This window comes from the organism of the source record quoted next, assembly GCF_019968955.1.
Source record: "MAG: Porospora cf. gigantea A chromosome Unknown PgA_NODE_126_length_36136_cov_336.676, whole genome shotgun sequence".
Classification (NCBI taxonomy): domain Eukaryota; phylum Apicomplexa; class Conoidasida; order Eugregarinorida; family Porosporidae; genus Porospora; species Porospora cf. gigantea A.
In genome coordinates, this window is record NW_027151359.1 from 24,073 (window position 1) to 36,136 (window position 12,064).

The 12,064-nt window shown below is 54.4% G+C and overlaps 6 protein-coding genes across 9 annotated transcripts; 1 reads left to right on the forward strand and 5 right to left on the reverse strand.

Moving 5' to 3' along the window:
* Positions 1–37: 37 nt before the first annotated feature.
* KVP18_002390 (uncharacterized protein) lies at positions 38–904 on the reverse strand (the record flags this gene model as incomplete). The annotated part of the gene is made up of 1 exon (XM_067953230.1): positions 38–904. One exon carries the CDS (start codon positions 902–904, stop codon positions 38–40), a length of 867 nt encoding a protein of 288 aa, XP_067813222.1.
* Positions 905–2,095: 1,191 nt separating this feature from the next.
* Positions 2,096–2,605, forward strand: KVP18_002391 (uncharacterized protein; the record flags this gene model as incomplete). Its single annotated transcript, XM_067953231.1, has 1 exon — positions 2,096–2,605. The coding sequence occupies one exon, from the start codon at positions 2,096–2,098 to the stop codon at positions 2,603–2,605; it is 510 nt and encodes a 169-aa protein (XP_067813223.1).
* A 27-nt stretch (positions 2,606–2,632) lies between these two features.
* KVP18_002392 (uncharacterized protein) lies at positions 2,633–7,575 on the reverse strand (the record flags this gene model as incomplete). 3 transcript variants are annotated; one of them, XM_067953233.1, is made up of 4 exons in its annotated part: positions 2,633–2,939; positions 2,968–7,031; positions 7,060–7,422; positions 7,450–7,575. In XM_067953233.1, 4 exons carry the CDS (start codon positions 7,573–7,575, stop codon positions 2,633–2,635), a joined length of 4,860 nt encoding a protein of 1,619 aa, XP_067813225.1.
* Positions 7,576–7,598: 23 nt separating this feature from the next.
* KVP18_002401 (uncharacterized protein) lies at positions 7,599–10,056 on the reverse strand (the record flags this gene model as incomplete). 2 transcript variants are annotated; one of them, XM_067953247.1, is made up of 3 exons in its annotated part: positions 7,599–8,603; positions 8,640–9,062; positions 9,091–10,056. In XM_067953247.1, the coding sequence occupies 3 exons, from the start codon at positions 10,054–10,056 to the stop codon at positions 7,599–7,601; spliced, it is 2,394 nt and encodes a 797-aa protein (XP_067813239.1). The 2 variants fall into 2 exon arrangements, with proteins under 2 accessions (XP_067813239.1, XP_067813240.1); XM_067953248.1 differs by having other exon boundaries at positions 7,599–9,062.
* A 137-nt stretch (positions 10,057–10,193) lies between these two features.
* KVP18_002399 (uncharacterized protein) lies at positions 10,194–11,030 on the reverse strand (the record flags this gene model as incomplete). Its single annotated transcript, XM_067953245.1, has 1 exon — positions 10,194–11,030. One exon carries the CDS (start codon positions 11,028–11,030, stop codon positions 10,194–10,196), a length of 837 nt encoding a protein of 278 aa, XP_067813237.1.
* A 153-nt stretch (positions 11,031–11,183) lies between these two features.
* KVP18_002400 (uncharacterized protein) lies at positions 11,184–11,978 on the reverse strand (the record flags this gene model as incomplete). Its single annotated transcript, XM_067953246.1, has 1 exon — positions 11,184–11,978. The coding sequence occupies one exon, from the start codon at positions 11,976–11,978 to the stop codon at positions 11,184–11,186; it is 795 nt and encodes a 264-aa protein (XP_067813238.1).
* Positions 11,979–12,064: the final 86 nt, after the last annotated feature.

Consider the following 12,064-nt stretch of genomic DNA (forward strand, 5'->3'; position numbering starts at 1 on the left):
ATCAACACTCATATTATTATTTCTGTCACGTATACGTTTATATTAGGAACAAATCTCGAATCTGGCGCCAAGCTGTCTTTGGTGACGAAATGGCGTCACGGACGGTCGGAGCCTGCGAGCGGGATAAGAATTGGATGAGAGAGCGACTGCCATTTAGCTTGGCTACAGTGCCGCGAGGTCGAGTGACGCGGAGCACCTCCTGAACGACATTTTTGGATCTCTCTTCAGAGTTAGGATCCAGGCAGAGAGTCAACAACCTCCGCAGCTGGTGGATATCCGTAGCGTCATTGACGTTCTCCGGTCGCACAGCAAGCTGGACTACATCGCCAACAGCCGTAGCGCGCTCTTCTGGAGTCATCTTCTGCAGGACCTCCCCAAAAAGAAACACCGCAAAGGGTCCTGACTGACACGTGCCATGTGGACAGAGATGCCGATACAACTTGGCAACAATGTCCACGCCGATGGAAGACAGGAAGTCCACCGCAAGGGGCCACAGGGTCTGCGCCATGTCCATTTGCGCCACGTCCACCTTCGCCGTCGCCGCTTTAGAAGCGGGAATGTCCGTTTCTTGCTCGATTATTTCGGGGCAACCGTTGCCAAACACGTCCGCTTCGCCATAGTTCAGCACAACCTTGCCGTCATCTACATGCGAGTGCCTCAAACTCAGAGGTCTGCCGTCGCATTCCTCTTGTTCCAATACTAGGTGAACGAGTATAACGAGCAGAAACCTGTCCAGCGGGAGGCTATTGACACGAAAGAGCGAGCTTAGTGCAACAGGTCGTCCATGCGGAACCTCACCCTTTTTGCCAACAAGCCGCTTCCATTCTCGGAAGAATGCCGCCTGAGCCGGATTCAGCACAGACTTCGTCAGCGTCTGTACGGAAGATGGACTGGGCATGTCCATGGAAGATGGGGCAGGCTTCTGAACATTCAGATCGCTGTCCGACCCACAACGTTGTGTCGCAGCCGGTGTGATTGTCGAGGATATGCACACCATACTTCGAGACAGAGGACGAGTCCTGTTGAAGCCTGAAGTGCTGCGTCTCCACACTTCATTTGCAGAGCCATCAAGTGTGGACCCGTCGCTCGTATTCGAATCTGCAGATAAGGTGGACGTGCCGCTGGTCGGGCGCGAACCGGGAACTCCGACCACGTCGCAGGCCTCTTGGCTCAGCCTTGGAGAAGACTGTGCCGCCGGCGGGGTATCTGGAAGAGACTTCTCCTGAGCTTCAACAGGCTCAGAAATGGAACCAGGACCTCGAGGAGTCGGTCGAGCCACGGGACTGGAGTCGTAAGCAGCATGGCCCCCACAGGCACGAGAATGTTGGTGATGGGAGTCCTTCGACCTGAGACGAACTATTCCGGTCGGGCGCTTGCCAGATACTAACCTGCCCCGTCGGAGTCCAGACGTGGGAGTAGGGGTAGCTTCGCCCTCATTCGTAGGGGTTGTTGCATGGCTGGTTGCAGATGTAATTGCGGTGGTAGTCGCCTTCCAATGCAGCGGCTTTGGCGGGACCTCAGGCCGGTACCCTCCTCCATGTTTAATATTGGCACCATTGTCTGCAATAAGCACTGGCCTGCTAGTGATATTAAGCTTAGGCTTAGGGGGGACAGGGGGTGGTACCCTCTTGTTGTCTGGTGCGGTTGTCCCATCGGCGGATAATGTTTTGGAGGGACTTACAATATGCAAACGCGCTACCAAATCCGAAGGCTTCACAGGGAGTTTGGGGCGGCCATTCTTTGATGATACAGTACGAGCGGCAGTCACAGAGTTTGTTCCAGCGGTGGTTGATGTAGTACGAGCGGCAGTCACAGAGTTTGTCCTAGCGGGGGTTGATGTGGCAGTTCTGGCGGGAGTTACAGACCGGAAACTTCCAGGCTTTTGCGGCGGAGAGGGTGCGGCACTGGGTGTCAAGGTCCTCACAAACCCTTCAATGTTGATGATTTGAAAGTGTTTCTCTTTGGTGTCCGAAGGTTCCTTGGAGACGGTGAAGTGTCTAGCGGCGATGCTGGCGACAACTGATTGATCTAAAGGCGAATAGTTCCGAGACGGAGATAAGATCATGAAAACGGAAATGTCAATTTTTCTACCACAATGAAGAGGCTTACCTTGGCGTACTCAATTGGAGTTCTGCTTATCAGCGCGTTGCTATGCGGCCCCCGCGTAGCGGTGTTTGCCGCTCGTTGGCTTCGACCAGTGGAGCCTGTGGCGATGCTGGTGTCGGAAGTCAACGATGAGGGTATCCTGGTCATGGCGTCAGGGCAGTACCTTCGTCTCGGATGTCTCAATGAGAAATTATCGCCAATGGCAACAGCTCTGCTGAGAGCTGATGTGCTGCATCGAGCAGCTGGCAGCTGGCAGCCTGACGTGGCTGGGGTGGTATACCTGCCGCTTACGCCAATGGGCGCTTGGTTCCCACCTTTTCACCACCTCGAGAGCTATGTGAGTGCCCGAATAGCAGGGAGTAGACCGGTGGAAATCTATAGCCGGGGATACTCTGCTTCCAGATTGCTGACCCAGTTAGGGGCTTCAGAGGAGTTCTCTACCGCATGGTGCTCCTCCAGGCCGCTGACCGTCGAGAATTCCCGACTGGTGCCTGCATAGACGGCGTGAAAGCTGTTTTTGTCCTTGTCAAACAGTGTACTTCGCAAGTAACGTATTCTTAGCTCTTGATCCCCAGAGACGCCCGTTGCGCTTGCTCTGGCGGTTTGCCTCCAGCAGGCCTTGGGGTGGTCTTGACAGAACTTCAAAACTCCCAGTCCCTATCGACACGTGCTTGCCCATGATGATGCACTCGGAGACCCCTTTCAGGTCGTCGACCTTCTGGTGCACAGCCGATTCGAACAGATGCTCGTTCGTCTCTTCAAAGGAAGCCAGCATCAGAGTCGATGACGCCATTTTTTGCAATCCAAAGCGACTGATCCCCAGCACGGCGCCCCTGCGTTATGTCTGCCCCCTTCACTCACCTGAAGGTCATGACGTCTCCGAGAAGTTGCATATGCCGGCAATCGATGTCCATATTGTAGGCATCCATACACTTTTTGATTTCTTCAATGATGACCCTCCGACTTGCCTCTACGCCCAGAACGTCCTTTACTTCCATCACGTTGTTGGACCGGGTGAGTTCTCCCCTTACTCCATGGGCGCTCATAATCCGACTTAGCCCTGTCCCTTCAACCGCAATGCTGTACTCGGTGCCATGTCGTGTCTCGTTGTGCTTCACCACACCTCTCTTCACCGACGGAATACCAGCAACTGAGACTTCACCGATGCCCATGCGTAATTGTTGCATCTGGAAGAACAGTGAGTTCATGTCTGGGGGACGGACTATAAGCTTGTAGTCGTCAACCGCCTCAACGTGCTGTTCCTTGAGGTGGATCTTGGAGATGGCTCCATGAGCCAGGATTGACGCCCTTACGGCCTTGGCATCCAGCTGCAATCGACGGTCGTGAATTGAACGAGCGCATAACTTTATAGTGAGCCAGCAGCCATTGGGGCTGTAGACCTCCTTAAGGTGCTCGCAAACGCTGCTGAGCTTTGTGCTCTCCAGAGATCCCTTCACACTCAAAGCAAACTCGTAGTCGTCAGTTTTAGTCAGGCAACAATCCACGATGGGTGTGTCGATGTTTGAGCTGGCGTTGATGATCTCCTTGATACGGGGTACACCCAAAGTTACGTTCATGCTTGCGACGCCAGCGAAGTGGAAGGTCTTCAAGGTCATCTGAGTGCCAGGTTCTCCGATGGACTGCGCCCCAATGGCTCCTGCAGCCTCTCCAGGCTCCATAACAGCGCGAGAGTACTTTTTCCAAGCGAGTGAGAGGAAGCGTAGCAATTGTCGGGGCGTTATGTAACTCTCGCCGTTAGCAGTGGCGACGAACATGTCCTTAAGAGAAGTTTTCACCTGGAAATCTACGAGCTGGGGTTCCACCCCCACTTGACGCAGCGACTCCATGAAGGGGGGGTAGTCGCAGTTGGCATCTGCAGGCACGAGACGGCCGTCGTTAATCTTGGCTCCATAAACCTGTGACATGACCATCTGCTCGTTTTTCAGGAGCTGGAACCGGAGCTGGGTAGCCTTCTGAGTCATCTCCAACTCCGAAGAGGAATCGAGGGCAGCAAGAACCGCCATGCTACGGATGGCCTCCTCGTACTGCTCCGGCGATACCGCTGGCAACTCGCCGAGGCTTTCACGTTCGGTGCCTGCACTCTGTACTAGGCCGTCCACGAAATCTCGCAGGTCGTTCATGAAGACTCGGAGGTGTTTCGTCTGCGCTTGATGTGTGGGCGGCTCCGAGCGGGCTAAATCCTGATGCTGCACAATCTGACTGGGAAGCACCTCAGCACATCTCTGAATGAGGAACTCGCACCATTCCCGAATCTCAAATGGCAGCAGAGGCAAGTTTCTTTTGCCAGACGGAAGCCATTCATGCACCGCTACATGCGCCTCAATGGAACACCGCACTTGCAACGCCATCTGCACTTCGGAGCATTTGGAATCCAGCATAGACAGATCTCGCATACGGTCCATGGCCTTCAGACATAGCAGTTTCTGCTTGACATCGCGGGAGAAGTGACCTGCCTGCGACTGGCTGGGCTGGCCGAGGTCCCGTGAGTCAAACTTGTGGATGAGTTCCTCGACTCTGGTGCGGATTAAGTCGACGTCTCCCGCTTCAGGCGGCAGGACGCACACTGCGTGATGGTTCCGATGTCGTGGATCCGGCATCCAGCACGGTTCCAAGGCCAAGGGTCGGTCGGGATGCCAGCCAGCACGAGTGAACGACCTGACGTGGGACAGCACCTTCATGGGAACTAGAGGTCCGTCCTTTAGATTCTCCAGCATGACGGGGTTGAGGCCATCGTCGCCGTAAACGAACTGCACTATCTGGCCGTCGGACATACGGACGGTACGGTCGTACCGCAGGCACAGGTCCTCCAGACATTTCATCAGCCGCCGCTGCATGTATCCCGTGTCCGCCGTCTTGACCGCAGTGTCCACCAACCCTTCTCTTCCCGACATAGTGTGGAAGAAGAATTCATCAGGGTCCAGACCGGTAAAAAAGCTGTTCGCGACGAATCCCATCGACCTAGGCGACACTGAGCCTTGTACGAAGTGGGGTAAGGTACGATTTACGAAGTGCTGCCGAATTCGCTGGCCGCCGACGTTTTGTTGCCCAACCAGAGCTACCATCTGGGCGATGTTAATAACGGCGCCCTTCGCGCCGCTCATGAGCATGATCACCGGCTTGTTCAGGGGGTGTAGCAGCCGGTTGCACATATTGCCGCAGGCCATTCTGAGATCGTCTAGGATACCCTTCTCTTGGGCCTCACGTGTCTGCTCTAGTGTGCAACCAGGATGAGGGGCTAATGTCTTGTTGTGATAGCTGGTGACGACCTTAGCTACTTTTTCAAGTCCTTCTTCGATTATACGTTTCTTTTCCTTCCGGATCGCCGGGGAAGGGGTCACGTCGTCGATGCCAATGGTCATACCCCGGTTATGGAACCAGCGGGCAGCAAGCTGTGCGATCCGCCCCATTATGAGTGCAGCGGCTTTGGCAGTGTTGTCCCGTATGAGGTGGTAGAAAAGGCCTTCCTTTGAGCCCCCTCCGATGGTTTTTTTGCCAATGGTGCCAGACACCAGCTCAGAGTCGCGAAATAAGATGTAACCGTCCCGCAGGCACATGAACGGTGGCTCGTCTGTAGGATCTCGAAACTCGCGCTCCTTGAGTCCAAAATTGAGGATGACATGGGACTGTTGGTTGGGTCGCAGTACGACATTGAAGACCTGTTTTCCGGTCCAGAGCTCAACCGGTTTGATGATCGTTGGTGGAGGCAGGTCGATGTGCATCAGGCCATCAGTGAAATGGGCAATCGTTTGACAGAAGTTATCTCGGGTGAAGAACACATCCTTGTGAGTCAACATATACGTACCTGACAGGAAGTCCTGTGTGGCTGCGACCAGCGGCTCGCCGTTCTTCGGGGTCACGAGGTTGTTGGTAACACCCATTAGAAGCAAAGCTTCCGCCCTGGCCTCCTGGGTCTGAGGGACGTGGCAGTTCATTTCGTCGCCGTCAAAGTCTGCGTTATATGGATTGCAGACGCACTCGTTGAAGCGCAGCGTACGCCAAGGCCGTACGATTGCCTTGTGTGCCATAATTGACATTCGGTGTAGCGAGGGTTGTCGGTTGAACAAGACCACGTCCCCGTCCTTGAGATGCCGTTCGACCGTATCACCAACCTGTAGACCGTCTGCCAGGTGACGCCTGTTCGCAAACTTGAGCGAAGACTTTGTGCCATCTTTCTTGAAGACGTTCGACGCCCCAGGCCAATCATCCACGCCGCGAAGCACTGCCAACCGGAGAGTGGATATATTATGCGGAGAGACGATTTCTGGGAAAGTAAGCCGCTTCGCCTGGAACTCAGGAACTATCAGACAGTCCACAGGGCAGTTGGGGTCTGGGCTTATAACTGTGCGCCCGCTAAAATCAACTCGTTTTCCAGAAAGGTTTCCGCGAAATCGGCCCTCCTTGCCCTTCAGTCGTTGACAGATCCCGCGACCAACCTTGTTGCCCTTCTGCTGCAACAACTGGGCGATACCTGGGGCGTCGCTGTTTATGTAACGGCTGCATTGCAGCTGTAGAAACTCCCAGTTCCCTAGGAATTGGTGTGGCTGGGCGCCAGCTCCAATCTGCTGGCCCATGATGATGTTGAGGTCGGCGATTTCGCCGAGAATGCACGTAAGGTCGTCTTCGTTCGTGCCTGATGTTGGCAGCATAACAGTAGGCCGCACGCACGAAGGCGGGACTGGTAAGGCGTGAACCAGCAGCTTATGCGGCTGCGTGATGCCCAGCAGTTCGCAGTCAGCCGGCTCGATCCTCTTCAGAAGTCCCGTTACGTAAACGGGATCGAGATCGTCAGTGCGGATGGTCGTGCGGCCTGAGGCGTCCTTGACTTTGGGTGTGTGGAACAGCTTCATGAAGTTCTCAAGCTGCGGCTTTTGCACACGTTTGATGGTGCCTTGCGGCGCGCCACACTGCGTCAAGCGTCGACCCTGTTCTTACATGGTAGCAGTGGCCTGCCTTCTTGCATTTGTCCACCACCTGTTTGTAGACGACACGTTTTCGGATTCGGTCGTTACCCAGTGATCGGTTCAGGCGGAGGAATCGCGTCTTCTGTTCCTCGTCAAGGAGTAGTTTAGAGCATGACTTGCAGACACAGTAGAGTATGTTCACAAGATGCTTGAAGTACCCAGTGTGAAATACTGGATGAGAGAGGCCGAGGAACCCCCAATGACCACTACACTCTTCCACCCCTTGCTTGCAGGTGGGACATGTCTCCCCTCTTCGGGCACCAAGCCGTGTGTCTAGCAATCCGTTCGGCACCGGTACGCCCGTCATGGGTATGTAAAACTCTCGATTCAGTATCTGATTGGTTGCACCCTTGTCTCTCACTCTGACGTCGGCCATCCGTGCCATCTCCTCGGCAGAGAGTATTCCGAACTCAACTTTATCGACGACTGCCGCCTCGAACCGCTCTGGGACCTGCTCCTTCAAAAGTGATCGGAAGGCGTCTGTCATGCCGCTTTTCACGATTTTTTCACTCACAAGCCATGCACATCCTTCAGTCGTCTCGGTGGTGTGGGCGGGCGATCCACCGTAACCCAGGTGTTCCTGAGAGCTGCGTCCTCTCGGTCAGCAGGATAGATCACCTTCGGCAGAATGGTGAGATCTCTGCGTATAAAGAGCATACCTCCGGCATTCTTGTGGGTGCCACAGTAGTCAGTGGCACTGAACAATGTGATTAGCCGTCCACCAGCAAATCTCTCGAAGCCGTCCATGACACACTCGTGTGCCCTGATTATCATTTCCAGATGATTGGTCTCCAGAAACTCGATCACGCGATCAGGTCCGAACTTTTTGATGTGGCCAGACCCATCTGGGTCTCTGACCTCGTTCATAGTCACGCCCTTCACAGTGTCGTTGGCGGTAGGGTCGCTCCAGAGGAGGTCGGTTATCCGTTGCTCTTGCAAGGTCTGTGGAATTTTAGCAACCTCGATAGGCCTTTTGATCTCGATGATGTCGTCCAGCGTCATGACGTTCTCGCCGATGCCTCCATGCACACAAAGGATTTTCTTCTCAATCAGGGCGCCCAAGGGCATGTACTCGAAAACCTGGTTGATAAGCGCCCACGAACTCTCAGGATGATCTGGGTTCTCCTGCAGACGACGCACACATTCTTCCTTGAAGCCGTATATCGTGTTGATCAGGGCGTCCTCATGGTTCCCGCGGATGAGATGTACCCTAGAGGGGTATTTACACTTCAGGGCGAATAGCAGGCACATAACTTCCAGGCTGTGTGTCCCTCGGTCCACGTAGTCTCCGAGGAATAGGTAGTCCGAGACGTCTAGGTCAGCCTTAAACCGCTGGTCCTGCGGATTGGCGTCGAGCCAGTCTTCGCTGACCGGTGTGCCGAAGCAACCGAACATCCGCATCAGGTCGAAGTACTGGCCGTGGATGTCGCCGTAAACCTTTATAGGGGTACGCAGTTCGAGCATCATGGGCTCCGCGCGTACAATATCTAGCACCGCGCGCGTTAAGCTATGAATCTGGAGAAATGTGAACCGAAGCAAGCCGCCACCTACATCGTCGCGAGATAGGCAAAAGGCCGAAAACGGGTTGAACTCGCGTTCCAGAGCGGCAGGCGTGATTCCCGGTCGTAGGAGGCGCCCTATCACATAGTCGGCGAATCGCTCTAGCGACGTGGGTTCCCTGAGGTTAACCACGGCCGTGCCAGCGAGACGGCGTCCTTCATCCTCGAGCCGTTCCACTGATATCTTGCGCACGAGAGTGCTGAAATCGGGGTTGTTGGGGCGATCCACACGAACGTCCACGTGAGGCGCGAGGGTTACACGATTCTGAGGAATGGGCTCGAAACTATGTTTTGACTCAGGCTGCCTTTCCGAAAATGATAAGCGGGCATCTCCCAGTAATGGGGTGTCAGAGCGACGGCGGGAGGGGGAGGGTGAGGGAAGGTGGCGCTGCGCAAAGTCCAGCGAGAATAAATTCTGCGTCATCATAAAGCGAGGAACTCACCGCAGTGGGGTGCGTCTGTTCATTCTGGTCAAATCCACCAAACGAGAGAACGATATTTTCAACCGCACAGGCGGAGTGCCGAAAAGCGTTCATAGATTCCGGAAGCGTTGTCCACTCGCAGGTAGAGGTATCATATACAGCATTGGGGATAGGCTTCGCGACATCGGAGTCGCGTCCACCCACTACTACCATCTTCGTGGAGGTGAATACGCATGAGTGTTGAAACCGGGCCTCTGGTGCAGTTCCGCGTTTTACTGGGGCCACGACCCAGCTCCATGTATCATCACGGTGTTGCCGCAACCCCCAGGTGTCACGGAGCGACTTCTGCTCCTGAGTACGGCCACCGAAGACGACAATCATGCGGTCTGCTGGACCCTCTCGACAAATAGCCGCGGAGTGGTAGACTCGAGGGGGAGGTTTCTCTTGGGGACCGTTTTTACTTAGCGTAACTGCAGTCCACACAAAGGGTGAGAGCTCTACGTTCATTGTCCAGGCATCGTTGAGAGACTGAGCGCCATCGTTGCCTCCAAAAATTACGATGTTGGGCTTGCAAAACACCATCGAGTGGCCATAGCGGGATCCGGGTGTGTGCCCTTGAATAGGAACCTCCAACCATTGAAGGTTGACCCGTTTTTTGAAGTCGAAAAGGTACAGGTCGTCGTTGGTGAGCTGTCCGCCTCCAGTTGCCCCACCGTAGATGACAAGTTGTTCCGGATCCACAGCGCACGAACCGTGGGCAGCACGGGCATTTGGGGGGTTAGAGCTTTGGACTACGGCCCAGCTCATGGTCCGAACGTTGAGTGAGTAAAGCTCGTTCGTTATCTGGTAACGACCACTGGAGTTCGCAGCTGCGCCGATAGCACCTCCGAACAGGAGGGCATGATCACCGCCGACATACGTAATGGAATGCCCAAATCGGGGCTTGGGAACATCGCCCCTGCTTTGTACAGGAGTGAAAGTTGCCATTCAGCAAAATCGTCGAATTGGAGAGTCATTCCCAGACACTACACCTCAATTCCACTAAGCCATCAATCACGCTTTCCAAGTACCACTAAGAACGGACGACGGCCTCAATCACGCTTTGGTGGCAAGTGCTTCGACGGCTACTGCAGTATCAAATCTTTTGACACTCCAAAAATGCTATCCCATCGTTTTCCCGTAAACAGGAATGTTTCCTCACGGCCCCAAAAGGCGATGCCGTTCATAACGTCGTTAGCCGGATCTCGCGGGCGCTCTCTGAAGAAGTGGTCATGCTCAAAGTGAACGACACGTTGAACAACCCCTGAAGTCGGGCTGATGACCACCCAGTCGGTGGATCCGAATACATTCCCGATCAGCAGGTCCTGTGCGTGCAAGTACTCAAGCTCGTTGACGCTCTTCAGAGGGGCTGCGTTCTGAGTGATGGTGGTGCGTCGTTTCTCGCCCAAGACTGTTGGAGTTTGCTCCGGTGTCATTGAGTCCCACTGAGGTGGAAGCTCCAGGACAATGAGGTCTGACCCCCCAGTGGTCATGTAGAGCTCCTTCCGTCTGGTGTCAAAGGCAAGACCCCAGCCCTCGTAGGGCAAACCAAAGGTGTTTGTTACCTCGAACTGAGGCGTTTGGTCGGCGCTGCAGCTCATTTTCATGTGCACCAGGAGTTGATCCTTCCATGTAATAAGAAGAAGAGAATCGTCCACCTGAGCGACGCCCTCCAAGAAGATGCCAGGTATCTCAATCTCCGAAACAGGCCGAATCTGTTGTTTGGCCGTTTTCTCCACATCCAAGGAGTACACGATGAGCGAGCTTCGCGAGGTAGAATGTGGAGCGCCGCTGGTCTCTAAGAGCCAGTCACGCCCGCACAGATCGACCACCTCCAACCCCTGAGTAAAAGCTCTTCTGTGGTGCTTTGCGACGGGTTCGAATCGATCTGCAGCTATGGTCAGAGACGATACTGTGTTCATCAGACCGCTAGCTCACCAGCGACGGGACTTCCCGTTCCCCAGTACAGAAGAACGGATGCACACAGAGTCAGGGTAGCTACGATCTGTACTGACGATGTTTAGCGCTCACTGCCATCTTCAAACCAAATCCCATCCGAAAACGGAAATAATCAGTCACACTATGAGTTTTGCGAAGGCAGCGTCATGCAGGTCCAACAAGAGGGAGTACTCTGCGGACAGATCATCGAGAGGGAGAGCGATGGGAGCTGTCGACCAGCGAGTAGCGAAGAGTGGGCTTTTTATGACCTTGGCCAGCGCTCTGCAATCCTCTAGAGCGTCATGAAGCCCTTCAGGGGCTTCTTGGAGTAGAAATTTGAAGAGAGCTCCTAGGCTTTTTTTGACATCTTTTAGGTCCTCCATGTAGCACGAGATGCGGAACGTGTCAACGATAGCGTCCACCAGCGGTACCCCTGCGGCAATGAACGGTGACTCCATGCCGCTCGCGCGAATGCGGTTCCACAGCACCGGCATATCGAAGGCCGCGCCGTTGTGAGCTGCGAACCACACTGCTTCCGCACCCTGAATCGCCTTCAAGCTGGAAAACCAATCGGAGAAACTTCGGAGCACCTTTTCTAGAGGGAGACCCTTCTCGTCAAGCTTTTTGTTGTTGATATTAGTCAGTTTGATAACTTCTAGAGGAACGATACGGTCAGTATGGATCAGCTCCATGAACTCCCAGGTCTCCTCCCCGAACCCGGCGGTGGGGTCGTACACCATGGCTACGCAGCCTATCTGCATAATGTGATCCTCCTCAATGTCCAGCCCTGTAGTCTCCAAGTCGAAAACTAAGACGAGAGTGCGTTGGTTCGCTGGGACGAGAGCAGCCTCGTCTCCGTAAAGGGCATGGACGCTGTTGCGGTATGCATCAGTGAAGTTGGGTACACTGAAGTCGTAATGCTGAGATTTCATGATAAGCTCCTGCCTTACTACTGATGCTGAGGTCTTTAGCACGCAGAATCTACTCGGTAGCCCAAGGTGAACTGCTTAAGTTCGGA